General features: G+C 44.6%; 1 protein-coding gene and 1 long non-coding RNA gene across 3 annotated transcripts in view; one reads left to right on the forward strand and one right to left on the reverse strand.

The window, feature by feature from the left end:
* Positions 1-27: 27 nt before the first annotated feature.
* Positions 28-10,910, reverse strand: LOC109377173 (uncharacterized). The gene is made up of 3 exons (XR_002122831.1): positions 9,048-10,910; positions 3,857-3,919; positions 28-835 (listed from the first exon to the last, which is right to left on the reverse strand). It is a non-coding gene; the product is annotated as an uncharacterized LOC109377173 (long non-coding RNA).
* APMAP (adipocyte plasma membrane associated protein) overlaps positions 8,543-14,300 on the forward strand; it is a 33,926-nt gene continuing 28,168 nt past the window's right edge. Inside the window, exons 1-2 of one of the 2 annotated variants that reach the window (XM_019633431.1) lie at positions 8,543-8,722; positions 13,975-14,091. In XM_019633431.1, the coding sequence (XP_019488976.1) occupies positions 8,631-8,722; positions 13,975-14,091 (209 nt within the window). In that variant the 5' untranslated portion in view covers positions 8,543-8,630. Of the gene's footprint in view, positions 8,723-13,974; positions 14,092-14,300 lie in introns of those variants that run through there. The other variant, XM_019633430.1, reaches the window with a different exon arrangement.

The raw sequence follows: 14,300 nt of genomic DNA on the forward strand, positions 1-14,300 counted from the left end.
TGAGCAAAGAATTGAATGAGACAGAAATACAGTTGTGAAAGAGCAGTTTATTGGAAGTGAAAGTACACTCCAAAGAAATAGGAGCGGGCTGAGCAACATGGTGGCTCAAAAGGTGCCTACTGGTGAGGACTCGGAGTTTTTATTTCCTTCTCTTCTATAATAGGCTACTCCTTTCTGGGAGTGGGGTCTCTTAATTGGTACTTATGATTGACAGGAGACTACTACCTCATCTTTTCAGACTGTGTGTATTCCTTCCCAGAATTCATTCTATTATAATGATATTAATGAACTTCTGGGCATATGTATGATATTATAATGATGGTATAATGAGGCTAAGGTGAGATGAAGGTCATTGTAGCATTTACTGCACAGGTGTGAGTGATCGGTCTAATCTAGTTAGGTATTTTGTATCCGTTAGCTTCTTCATAGTAGTTGATGGTTATAGTGGATAAGACAAGGTTTGGGCAGAGAGGGGAGGTCTTCTGGGCAGTCGCACTTCGTAGGCCATGTTGGATGTGCAGTAATGTTACCTGACGTGTTTGGGCATATTAGAGACCCAATTCCTGTCTCTAACTGCCTGCCTCATGTTCCCCTTGAGAGATGTGATCCCCATAAATCTCTATGAGAAGTTGAGGGACAGGAGAGCTCTTCTGTATCTGCTTCCTGCTGAATGTGGCCATTGTCCCTACCTATCGGGGATTCACGGAACTCTTGCTTTATCTGATCTTAGATGAGGGGACGGGGTCTCAGGATCCACCCAGAAGGCCATGTGGACCCTCTTTGGATGGGATGTACTGGAAGTCTCACTGGGGCATCATTTGTATCCCATCAGCCCCTAGATGAAGAGAGATAGATTTTGATTAAACAGAGTTAAAAGTGTTGGCCCAAGAAGCAGGACCCAAAGCCATCAATGCAAGGTGGCTGTGTGATGGAAAGTCTGTTTAGCTTCATGGAGCTGTGGCCTTTTCCTGTGGTTTAACTGGTCATTCAGGTGGCGTTGTTCACCCAGGAGCTGGGCCACAATGACTACAATCAGTAAGCATAAATCACAGGTTTGGGGGTAATTATCTGAAGCAAGGGGTAGGAGACTTCCTATGATTCAGGTTAAAAACAACCTTCCGTTTAAGATTTAAAAGCTGATTTGAAAGGTGATTAACATCAGGAACCAGGAAGCTAAGAAACTAGGGAAAAGGAGACTTAAAATGCCTATAGTGGGGGGGCTCTCCCGTATCAAGTTCACTTTTCAACAGATAACAAACATGAACATCATGCCCATGGCAGACGTTGACTGTTGCATGTCTTTCTTACTGAGCACCTTTTCTCACTGATTCTGGGTTGACCTTAAGAATCTTCCTCATTAAGGCTATTGAAGCCTTTTTCTCCAGTTATCCTATTTATAATATAATCCTCACCTCTATGCCTGCCTGCTTCTCACTGGGGCCTACGTCATTCCATGTAACAGTCTGCTCTGCTCACGCTTATACTGTCTAGTCCAGCGGTTCTCAACCTGTGGGTCGTGACCCCTTTGGGGGTCGAACGGCCCTTTCACAGGGGTCACCTAAGACCATCAGAAAACAAAAAGATATTTACATTACGATTCATAACAGTAGCAAAATTACAGTTATAGAGTAGCAATGAAAATAATTTTATGGTTGGGGATCACCACAACATGAGGAACTGTATTAAGGGGTCGCGGCATTAGGAAGGTTGAGAACCGCTGGTCTAGTCTGTTCTCCTGGTTCCCATCAAATGGTCAGTGGGCCATGTTATCCTGTCCTCTAACACAGGTAATCATCCAGGCTTGGGCACCTCACTGAAGTTGGAAACATCAGATTCTCAGTCCAGGAATCTGGACTTTGGACAAAGAGGCTGTTAGTTGGTGTGGAAGTCATGGAGAGTTGGGCTTGAGGCAATAATTTCATGTCATAGGCATGCTTGAGCAGAGAATGCTGGCATATCAGATGGAATGTGTTCAGGTACAAGCACAAACAGTCAGCTGACAGTGGCCTAGATGCACATGGGATTGTTTTCCCCTTGTAACAAGAAGCCCAGGGGTAGGTGGTTGTTGGCAGTGGGTCAGCATCTCAATCATCCCACCAAGGACCTCAGGTTTTTTGTTCTCAGCATGTTGTCCTTTAGACTTCAGGTGTCTCCTACAGTCATAAGTCGCTGCTGCCATTTTAAGTATAACTCTGGGGTTCAGGTCAGGAGAGAAAGGGCAGGGACAACCCCATCTCTCCCTTTTATTAGAAAAGCAAAAACTTTCCTAGAGGTGAAAATAATTCCTAAATTTCTGCTTTTCTCTCAAGTCATAACCTTGCCTGTGACCACCTTAGCTTCAAGAGCTGGAAAAGTGACAGTGTATCTTTTCCAGTTCTAGAGTGGAGGGTGGCAAAAGAGAAGAAGGTCAGCCAAGCAACAGGTCTTGCACAGAATCATGGAGGGGATGCAGAGATAAATACCACGAGGCATCAGGAGGTGGAGAGGTATTTTACTCCTGTTTGTCCAGGTCCTCGTTTCAGTGTCTGTGAAGCCTGGTTGTACTTTCTGTGCTGAGGTCCATAAGTTATCCCCATATCCTTTCTATACTCGTAAATCCCTCCCTCATCTTCAACTGGCTTTTATGAATGTCTCTTTTTGACAGCTGACTGATCTCTAAGATGCTTTTTCTACTGTGAAAAAGCTAGTCTACATCCTCTAATTTTATACTATATAAGTGTCGCTTCCCGCACGACATGGGCAGTGGGAGAATGAGAGGGGGCAGCGAAGGGTTAAGAATGAAAAGAAACAGCAGCCAATAGTTAAATGAGTGAGGGGCTGAGGGTCTCCAGCCTCGTGGACTAAGAGCCCCGAATCGGGACAACACACCGCTTTTATTTCTCCACATACCCGGAAGTAGCATTGTTCTCTCCACAGTCTGTGAGTCTCATTCCTGAGAACGTGCGCAAGCCAGGTTACCCATGCCTGCAAGCTGCTATTACCGAGAGTCCACCTGCTCCTGGGGATAAGACAGATGCTCTGCCTTCACACACCCTATATGCACACGACCCCAGGAAGATAAGATCATTCGGCTGAGGACAAATCATCAGGTCACTTCCCAAGCAGGTTGAGGGAAGGAATGTAGCTACAGGGGTAGAAGACCTCCTGTCTCTTTGGGGGAGGGTAAGGACCCATGCACACCTCCATCAGCCCCGAGATTTCTCCTGATGGCTCCATGCGACTGTGCCTGTCTTAGGTTGTTCCTTCAGCGAGGAATCTTACCCGTTGTTGACTAACCAGCCATCTTTTGGGGCCAAACAGGGAGATGCAAGGTGTATGAGCAGTGTCCTCAAAATGGTCAGTTTAGGGTTAAGCACGGGGGGACAGATGGCTAGAAAGCTGTGTGGCAACATACAAGGTCCTCCTGAGCTGAAACCAGAGCTTCCCATCACAACACAATAACTTAGCCTGAAACCTTGTTCCAAGCAGGCCACTTCTGCTCTCCTGGATCTGGGGACGGGAAGGGCTCAGCCCATTTCTGATCTTCTTCGCTCCTTTCACAGAGTTCTTCCTAGATTACTTGTAACCTTGAAGTCTACCCTGATTGTCACTCCCTTGGGTCCTGCCACACTTGCCTCTTAGCCTCTTTTTTGTCTTTTTCCATCCCCTCAGCCTGCCCATAATAATCTTACTCATCCAAGACCTGGTTCAAAGGTCGCTTCCTCCAAGAAGCCTTCTCCAGTCACTCCCACTTTATGGGATTTGTTCCTCCCTGCCTGCAAGGCACCCTGTGGTTCTTCTGTGGCATTGTTTTATGTTGATAATTATGCTTCTTATCTCCCCTCCCAGACTGTAATGTTCCTGCACATTGACTCACCTTCTTTCACCTTTGTTTTGTCACAGCACTTGGTTGAGCAACTGGAAGGCTTTCAGGAAATATCTGTGGAAGAAATAGAAACAGCATGGGATTAGGAAAAAGCACAGGACTGGAAATAGGGTGTGTTTCTAGTATTAGCTGTGAGGTACACTATTGGCTGCCTGCCCAGCACCACTGCTTCCATGCTGGCAGAACCCTGATTTAGTTGAGATAAATGCCCTCTATGTGGGCCAGTGTTTCAATGGAAGTGGGACTCATCCCCAGTCTTAGGGTACAGGGGGTTGAGGGGTGGGTTCTGGTTGGTCTAACCCAGTGGTTCTCAACCAGGGGCTATTTTGTCCCCTAGGGGACACTTGGCAATGTCCAGGTACATTACTGATTATCATGACTAGGTGGTATGCTATTGATATCTAGTGGATGGAGGCCAGGGATACTGATAAACATCTTACAATGGACAGAATAGCTTCTCCCCCACCTCCAACAAAAAATTATCCGCCCCAAAATGTCAGTAGTGCTGAAGCTGAACCTAGTCTAACCAATCATAGGGTTCTCATCCTACTGCCAATAACTGGGTGGCAGTTAGGCTGGAGGTTGGAGTAACAGGTGTTAGGTTCACGGCTCCTTAATAAAACTTGCACAAAAGGTTTTCGTTCCAGAGACTTTATTGACCAGGCCTGGGACTGTCTCTCTCAAGAGAAGAGATCAGCACCTAAGTCTTGGTGGGTAAGGAATTTATAGCTGAAGCTGGATACAGAAGCAAAAAAAGCAGTTAGTGTGTACAAAGGGGAAAAAAATGGTTAGTTTATCTTATTTTAACAAACTATAAAACACAGTTAGGTTATTATTTTTAACGAGCTAATACATAACTTGCTTATCTTCTTGACAGGCGATAAAACATGACTTGTTTATCTTTTCCTAACAAGTCATATACTTTGTTTATCTTCTTCTACTTTCTTGACAAGACAATTTGTTACGGTTTTTGCTGAAGCAGGAGCTTTTAAAATTCCTCTGGGCGGGGGTACTCTCCGAAATGAGCTTGCTTAGCCTAGGGTCTGGGCCTGGGTCCCTACACAGGGACTGATAACTGAAATAAATCATAACTAACAAAGTGCACCTCACCATGACTCGCAAACAGAAAAATGATACTAAACTGTGCTGTGCAACATAAATTACCTAAGCTCAGACCATGTGCCCCAAGATAAAAATCACTGACTCCTTTCAGCGACTCTCCTAGTTTACAAATTCTGACCTATCCCTGCTAGCACTATTTGTGACAACTTCTAGTCCCCAAAACCCAAGAGGACCCTTCCATAACTCCACTGCTTTAAGGAGCCTCACAAGGCCTCTGGTACATTCGTTTGCTACAGCAAGTTCAATAAACCTAACTTGTTATTTTTTTATTGAGGAATAATTGATATACAGCATTATATTAGTTTCAGGTAAACAACATTGTTGAGAGCCGTATCAGAGTAATGAGACTCTGGGCTGACTGCAGGTAGAGAATGGCAGGTGGCTACAGACCCCCATGTTCTGTGTGCTGAGGAAAAAGACTGCAAAACTGCATGTTAGCGCAACAGCAAAAGGAGGAACTGCTGGAGAAACAGGTTAACTCATCTCCTGTGCCACGGAAAAGCAGAAGTTCCTAAACCACAACCACCAGACTCTCAGATGGCACTGTCTATGGACTTATGAACTTTGAAACCTTCCACCATGGACTTATGAACTTTGGGACTTTCAATCATGGACTTGCTGACAGTTGTTATTTGCCTTAAGTTTCACCTTACTTAAAATATATTATTAATCTATGCTATGTAATCATGTAACTTGTTGCCAAGAGATTATCTCACCTCCAAACCCCTAAGTCAGGAACATTGGTTCCCCATTCCCCAAAGAACCCCCTACCAAATCCCCTATGCTTAGATAAGAAATGATTCCTGGTAAAAGGGGAACTTGCTTTCTATATATGCAATATGTTTTTTAATAAACGCTGTCACTAGCTGCCATCAGCAGTTAGTGAACCTCCTAATCCCAACTTTGGTGTCTATGCCATCTCTTTCTTTTCTCATTTCCTTGCGCCAATCAATCCTGCTCAGGGACTGTTTGGTGGGTTCCTGGCCTGATTATCCAGGTGGCCTGGCTGTCGAGCCGGCTCTCGACACAACATGATTCAGTATTTGTATATATTGTGAGATGATTGCCACATCCAGTTAACATCCTTTATCATGCACAGATTTTTTTCTTGTGATGAGAACTAAGATCTATAGAACTAAGATCTGTTCTCTTAGCAACTTTCAAATATTCAATACAGTATTATTAACCAGTCACTGTGCTGCACACTAATTTATTATTACATTTTTATAGATATGTTCCTGGCTATTTTTGGTTGGAGAGCTTTAACATTGGGCATGGAATACAAATAACTCCAATGCAATGGGCTAAGTCCTATAATCAGGGCATGTTCAAAGTGCCTTAGAAATAAAGACATTTTCTGCTTGAGAAATTAGGGGAACAATTTTCAGCAATCATACTTGAAGTAGGCCCTGAATGATAAAAATGTTTTTGGCCAGGTAGAGGTGAAGGAAAGCATTATTACAAGGAGAAGGAATAATGTGGACAAAGGCAGGAAGGCATAGAATTAGAAATAGCAAGCAATCTTGTGTCTGAAACACAGGCTTCAGGGCAGGAGAATAATCCAGACATGCAGGAAGGGCCAGATCATGCAGCACTCATACTGTTAAAAGTGTCCCTGATGTAATAGCTACACTGGTTGTATTCAACAGGGAATGAAGTAAAATATTGCCAATGCCTGAATTATAACCTGGAATCCCTAAAAACCTGGATTTGTAGAACTCTTCGCTTCCCTCTGTTGGCTCCTCATCTCTTTTCTTATGGAACAGTCGTGGGATTCTAATGCCATCTAGCACTAAGAAAGGTAAAGGCACGTTACCATTAAGAAAGCCTTTGAGTGCAATGAGGAAATTCTTAATATTTCATTAGGAGCACGCATTTTCTAGAGATGATATATAGTAACAGGACTTGGGTTTTCTCTGCCTGGAAATCCTCCTCCCTGTTCCTTCCCCAAATCATATTTATCTTTCCTTCATCTGTCAAATGCTCTCACAAGATCACGTTATTCTCCTTTCATGCAATTATTACATTTAAAATTTTACATTTATTATGATAATCTGATTAAAGTCATCTCGCCTTTAGGTAAATTTCTATACGTGAGCAAGTTTGTTTATGGGTTGCTCATCATCAACTTCCAGCACCTAGAAATATACCTGGCTCACTAAAATAATGTTAATGAATGCCCTGATGATGACTTCATGCTGTTAGATTTTGTTATTAATGATGGTTTCTATTTAAACCCTGCCTTTACTTCTAAGGGTAACCGTTTGATATGTTAGACTAAAATTTTTAACTTCCACGCTGAAAGTTCTATTTTAAGTAAGGTTTCATTGACCCAAAAAGGCTAGCCAAAATATGGGTCTTGGGGCATGGAGTCTAAAGTACTTGGGCGTGGCTAGGTAGAAAAAAAAACCAGCATGTCTGCGGTCCCAGAGATCTGCAAGCATTTTATACATCAAGTAGGGCCCCTTGATGTAGGGGGAAGGGAGAAGACAGTGGTAGTATAAAAGAATTTACATAAGCTATAGATAGGCAAAGGGGTGGGAAAAGGTAAAGGGGGTCAGCTCTGGGGTAGATGCAGAGTCCTCATAAAGAAATGTCACTCCTGGGGACATCCCAGTCGGGACCCTCTATAGTTTCAAGAGCTGTAACTTTCTGCTCTAATAAAACTATCCTCTGCTACAAACTTTAAAAAAAAAGAAAGAAATGTCGCTCCTGTAGATTGGCTGGGGGCAGCAATCAGAAAGCCCTCCAGTAAACAAGTGGGGGGCGGGCTCCTGGAATTACATGGTGCCTGGCTAAAATAATCTGTGGAAATAGCCACCTGGAAATTAATCCAAAATTCTAACAGGCAAAAGAGGAATGTGAAAAGTGTTTTGTTAGCAGTTCAGCAACCATTAACTGACTAATGATTTTGTCTCTTTCACTCTCCAGGTCACCGTAATTTAGAACATCGCATTTTTTTTATCATTTAATAAACTTTATCAAATGTCTGTTATCACAAAATGACCTAACACTCAACACCTGGCTTTAACCAAAGGGACAACATTTTCTAGCCGAAGTTTTCCCCTTAATTGGCTTGGTTTGGAAAAAAATCGTATAATTTTTAGGTAGGGGCTGTTGCGCTCCTGTTCCTCTAAGGATATGAACTCATTATTTTTTACACTGCCTGTAGGAACAAGGGTCTTTGTCATTAATAAGCAGCGCCATCCTCTCGACCGACACAGACACCAACACCTGGGACCAGCAATGTCGATGTGCACGATTATTGGCGTTCATCATAAGAAATGAAATAAAAGGCGGCAGCGCAGGGGCTGTGCTGGGCCACGCGCATTTCGGGGTCCGGAAGCCGCGGCGGGCCAAGGCACTCGCTCGAGAACGGCTTCCAATCACCTCGCCCGGCCTGGGTACAACCCGAGGTTCCGGCGACTCGAAACCGCCAGGACGACACACCGAAGGAGCTCTCACGGAGCGAAGCCCAGGAGAAAGTCAACTCTGCGACGGGAAGAGGCGGGGCCAGACACGTCACTTTCGCGCGCAGCCGAGACAGGGGCGACGCGGTGCGGGGAGGCGGGGCGAGGCAGCCTTCGAGCCTGCCCGACTCTGTTCCAGTGCTGGCTGGGTGGGCCGCGGCGGGAGGCGCAGCATGGGCGACGCGGACGGGCTGCGGCAGCGACGTCCTCTGCAGCCGCAGGTCGTCGCGGACGATGGCCAGACCCCGGAGGTCAAGGACGGGAGGTAGGCTGGGCCTCCAGACCTGGTCCGCGAGCCGCGGGGCCGACCCCCTAGCTCTAGGATGACAATAACCTCAGAAGGGTAAATGCGGTGCCAGCGCGCGGTATGCGCCGTGTCATTTTATTCTCCCGGAGGAAACAGACTCGGACCAACCAGATGCAACTGCCTGGTCCGGGAGGCTTTGGGCGCACCGTGCGCCCTATCGCAGCGTTAATTCCTGGCTGCTGGTCCGGAGACCGCCTCACGCCGCACCTGCCCCTCTTGTCTCTCACTCCCGCCCCAGCTTCCAGAGCTGTGGTTTCCTCGCCTTTCCCTCCTTCTCCCTTACCCTCCGTGCTGTCCTTTCTGCTGGCTTACTTGATCCCCCGGGAGAGCCACCTAACCACGGCCCTAGGTCTTCTGGATCCCGCGCACGCACTGTCCTGAAGGGACGTCTGAAAAAAATATTCGGATAGCTCCTCGTGATCTAGCGAGGAGCTGGCCTCTCTGCACCTGTCCCTCTCTCCACCTGACCCTCTCTCCTTGCGTGAGACCCGGCCTCACTGCGGTTTTCGGGAAAGAGGAGAGAACAGAAGGGACTTTGTTAGGCAATTTTCGTGAGAATTCAGCCATGCAGATTTTTCCTGATAGGGACAGACAAGCATAGGAAACTAGTTGTTGATGCCTAGTGAAAGAAATGTCAGATTTTCGGTCTTTGCTGCTTCTCCCAACTTTACAGAATTTAAGTATGCGAAGTTTTGTTAGCTAAAAACTGAAGCATGATCCTCAAACATTTCTATTGCAATGTAAAATACTTAAACTTCTCTTTTTAATTTTGTGTCCAGATTCTCCTTACTTTGAATGTTTTGGGAGAACCAAGAGACCCTATGTAGTCCAAGCTCAAAGTTGTGGAACTGGTTGACTTGTAAGTTGATAGGAATATTAGACATATTTATTGGTGTGCTAAGAGGTGTGGTACATAGTGAATTTATTCACTGACAATACGAGGAATACCTCTGAAGGAGAGCTGTAACAGGAGTGTTTTGGCTCTAGAAAGGCAATTCGCAGAGAAGACTTTTTGGTAATAGCTGACTCCTGGGGTCAGAGGAAAGATCGAAATACGATATAGTCCTGACAATAGGGTGACCAACCATTCTGGTTTTCCCTGGACTCAGGTGCTTCCATGGATGCAGGACTTTCAGTGTTAACCTTGGCAGACTGGGACGAGTTGATTACCGTATTGACTGTGCTTATTGTGAAATCCTCCTCTGCTGATGAGTGAGGAGCCTATGAGAAGAGACATGCAAGGACTGGCAGTGCTTTACTACAGAAACCATTAAAAACAAGGCATTGCGACATACACTTTTACATGAGAAAAGGAAACTCACTTGGGCTCTGAGTTTGCCATGAGGTGCAGTGTGTTGAAAAACAAGGCATATAGCCCCTGAGGGCACTTGGATGGGTCCAGCTCTCAGCTGGACTCCTCTGACACTCAGCCCTGGGGGAGAGGGACAGAGTTAATTAAGTTTTTTGTTTGTTTGTTTTTCTGTGGGGATTTCTGACTTAATGGCAGCGTAAATTGGATGTTCCAAAATCATTATCTGCTGATCTTTTCCAGTGTGCCCTTTGCATTATATTCATTTAAGATATTTTCTTGACTTTGAGTTCCAGTCAAGATGGCAGAGTACGTAAATGTGGTGCTTAACTTCTCTCCCAACCACATCAAAGTTACAACTAAACTAAAAAACAACCATCAATGAGAATCACCTGAAATCTTGTTGAACAGAAGATCTACAACTTAGGACATACAGAAGAAGCCACCTCGAGACTGGTAGGAAGGGCAGAGACCTGGAACAGGCTGGTCCAACACCCGCATGTGACCATTAAAAATTGGGAGGAATATCTCACCTGCAGAAGTCTCCCCTGAAGGAACAAGGGGTCCCAGTGCCACACAGGACTCCCCAGTCCAGGTTTCCAGTGCCAGGGAGAAAAGTCCCCATAATTTCTGGTTGTGAAAACCAGCAGAGATTGAAGCTGAGACAGAGGTCTGCTGGAGTCTTAGGTGCTTGTCTTAAAGGGACTATGCATGTACTTACCAACAACAGAATCACTGGTTCTGAGCTCACGTGCCGGGGCAACAGCTAGAGAGAGGTGATAGGGACATCAGGAGCCAGAGCTGGGGGTGGTGGGGAGCTGAGTCGTCTGGCTTCAGGACAAGGGCTGGAGGGGCAGCTTTATCCTGGATGATGGAGCTTGCAGAAGCCATTGTTTCTTTGTTGATCCCTCCCCCTTCCCAGTGTGCAGACACAGGTGGCCACCATATCTGAATCTCCAGCAAGCTGGCTGACACGATTTATTCGCCCTGCCCTGGTAATTCAGAGACCTCTCCCCACCCAACTTTTGGGCACACCCAAGCTGTGTCCGGTGGCTTTTTTGATACAAACCACCTGTCTTGGCTCATGCTGCAGACTTTCATAGGGTCTCTCAAAGGTATGTGGAACCCAAACAAGCGGCACCTGGATTGAGCGTGTCCCTTACCTCTGGCTGAGCTGCCCTAAGCCTGGCACTAGCAGCAGACGGCCTTGGTTCGAGGATTGGCCCTCTTATCATTGGACAACAGCTGTCAGGTGAGGCTTCACAGAATATGGAAAGTAGGCAGGCTCTAAATGGCGAAACATTGCTTGTTTGGGCTATATTTTAAAATAATTGGATATGTAAAACTTGGAGTTTGACAGTGGTGTGCCTTTTGACCTAATGGGTCTCATAGCCTGCAGTGAAGAAATAACCCAAGGGTTGATACACACAGGTGGTCTTTGGCTCGTTTATATAACACACTAGCTCCATTTCAAGTGCTCAGCAGCCACACATGGCTAGTATTTCTATCATTGCAGGAAGTTCTGTTGGACAGCACTACTTAAGGAGTTTAAGGTTCTATTTCTAAAAGGTAACCACAGAACTTTCCAATAGAGGCTAGCTGATGATCAGCCAAGGGGGTGTTGATAGACTTCTTTTACTGGGGAGGGAGTTAGGTAATGTTGGTGTTGTCCAGCTGCGCATCAGGAAGAACTGGGAAGCATGGAGGGAAAAAAAAAAGTTTCCCAGGCCCATGCTGGACCTACCCATTCTGAATCTCTGGGCTTTATATAAAGCTGCCCTGGTTATTTGGTATAGGCGATCCAGGGGCTGGCTAGTCTTGGGAGCACTGAGTGGCTTCTAGAGTCTTCAGCTTTTTATAGTGTGTGCTCACCAGCAGTGCCTTCTATGTCCATATTTATGCTAACAGTCTGTTTCTGATGATTTAGGTATTCTCTAAGATGATATATGTTTTCTCTACCATGGCCTTCACTTCCTTCTGAGCCCTTGCTAACAGAGTCTTTAACATCTGTATTTCTACTAACATTCTGTTCAAGGAAATTTAGACTTGGTGTATCTTTCTTCTCAAAATTCTATCCTCTACCCACATCCTGATTTCAAGGCTGCTTCCACATTTTTAGATATTTGTTATAGCAGTGTCCCACTTCCAGGTAATAAAATTAGCTTAATTAGGAAAATGTATTAGTTTTCTATGGCTGTTGTGACAAATGACCACACACTTAGTGGATTAAACAACACAAGTTGATTATCTTATTCTGGAGGTCACAAGTCCTGGTCAGGTCACCATGTTGAAATCAAGGTGTCATAGGGCTATGTGTTCCTCTTTGGAGGCTCTAGGGGAAGAACCTGTTTCCTGCCCATTCAAGATTGTTGGCAGAATTCAAACACTCTTCATTTGTGCTGTCCCAGATGTCTACAGGATGACACTCTGAAAACCTCTCCCCTCTTTTGTCTTTCTTTTCCCTTTGCCTTTCATTTCTGTCTACCCCTATAGAAACAGAATGACTTATTTTTTGCTTTATTCATTTAATAAAATCATGCATGTTCAGAACTGGGCAGGACTTTGAGGTTCCCTACCCCATACCCCATTTCACGGAGGAGAGCTGGTGGGCTTTGGGTGAAGAAACTCACCTGCAGTGGCTTGGCTGTTTGTTGGGAAGTTAGGACTGGCTGTTTGTTGGGAAGTTAGGACATTTCTACCTGGAACAGGTTTACACAGCAGAACACTATCCTGTCAAAATCAAACAAAACACTGTCCTTAAATCAAGTTTGTTTTGTTAAATATGAGTGTTGATTTTTTTCTTTAACTTACCTTATTTTTTGATAGAAAAATATTCTCCTTCTTAGGAGCTCATGATTTTATTTGCTTTAAGTTAATCTTGATGTCAAGTGTTTAGTAAACTTGAATGCACTTAATATAAGCAAATAATGATCCTGTAAAGTTTATTTAGTAGCAAGAGGCTAACTATGCTCACTTGTTTACCAGATGAGTAATGATGCATGTGAGAATCGTTTGAGAGAGATTTTAGTCACTGTTGATCATTTGTCCAAAAACTTAATGCAAGATTCCTAAGGCAGCTTTAAGATCTTACCAGGGCTTTAAGTAACGATGATTTAGAATTGTAATTTTATAGATTCTTCATAAATAACTGTCAGCTTTTATAAGACTCTTCCAAGTGAGAGCTGGGATTATGTTTTGAGTTCTTAAAGGTGTGGTCTGCAAATGAGTGGGGAATCAGATGCTCAGGAATTGTTTGCTTTCATCTGCTTTATGAATTTGTCTCTGCCTCGTTTATCCACAAACCCTGAGTATTTTAGGGATACACCGTACTGAATCCATGTAGGAGGAAATAGTGACTTTTGGGAAATACCTCTCTTCTCTGTAGATGAGTGTCTCCCTTCCCTTATTGTAACTATTTTTTTTTGTAGCTGAGCCATCCTGCTACACCTGTTGGCAGCTCAGCGGCTGCTCAGCTCGGGCCGGGACTCGAACCGCTGTTGCTCAGAGCTCAAACACTTGAGCAAGCTCTTAACCAACTGAGCCACTCGGCCAGCCCTATTTTCCCATTTTTTGTGTTCATCAATTCTTTGAGTTTTCCCTCTTTAAAACTCTATTAGAGGATTCAAGATACAGCCTATCATATTATCTGTAAAATAACTGATGACAATGTCCCACACAGCTGGAATATTTAAAAACAAAAAAGAACAAAAGCATGTTTGCCAATTCTAGCAAATAGTGCTCAAATTTAATCACAAGCCACAGAGGTTGGTGGCCTTGTACAGGGAACACTGGGTAAGAGGCCTGCCCCTACTGAAAGGGCTTGAAAGGGTTTTAAAGACCAGCTGAGCTTATCACCATCTTAGCCTCTGCTGATTGCCTTTGTATATTTTATTTCTGGCAGCTCCTTTAGCAGCAGAGTTTTCCAAGTGACCTTCTTGATGCTGGCTGTCTCCCTCGTTGTTCCTCTGCTTGGAGCCATCATGCTGCTGGATTCTCCCATAGATCCACAGCCTCTCAGGTGAGCTGCCGCAGCAATTTTAGGGAGGGGTAGCTCAGCAAAATATAATAGGCTGAGATGATTTCTAGAGCAATTAAACCAATCTGGTCTGAAAGGTAAGTTATTGTGAGAAATAGAGTTTGTGATTATTTTAGTGCCTGTGATTTATGTGGAATCAGATGTTCCACAGAATATATGCATGGTATTGCTCAGGTTATTGTTTCAAAAAC

Source organism: Hipposideros armiger, unplaced genomic scaffold, assembly GCF_001890085.2.
Source record: "Hipposideros armiger isolate ML-2016 unplaced genomic scaffold, ASM189008v1 scaffold_1311, whole genome shotgun sequence".
Lineage (NCBI taxonomy): Eukaryota > Metazoa > Chordata > Mammalia > Chiroptera > Hipposideridae > Hipposideros > Hipposideros armiger.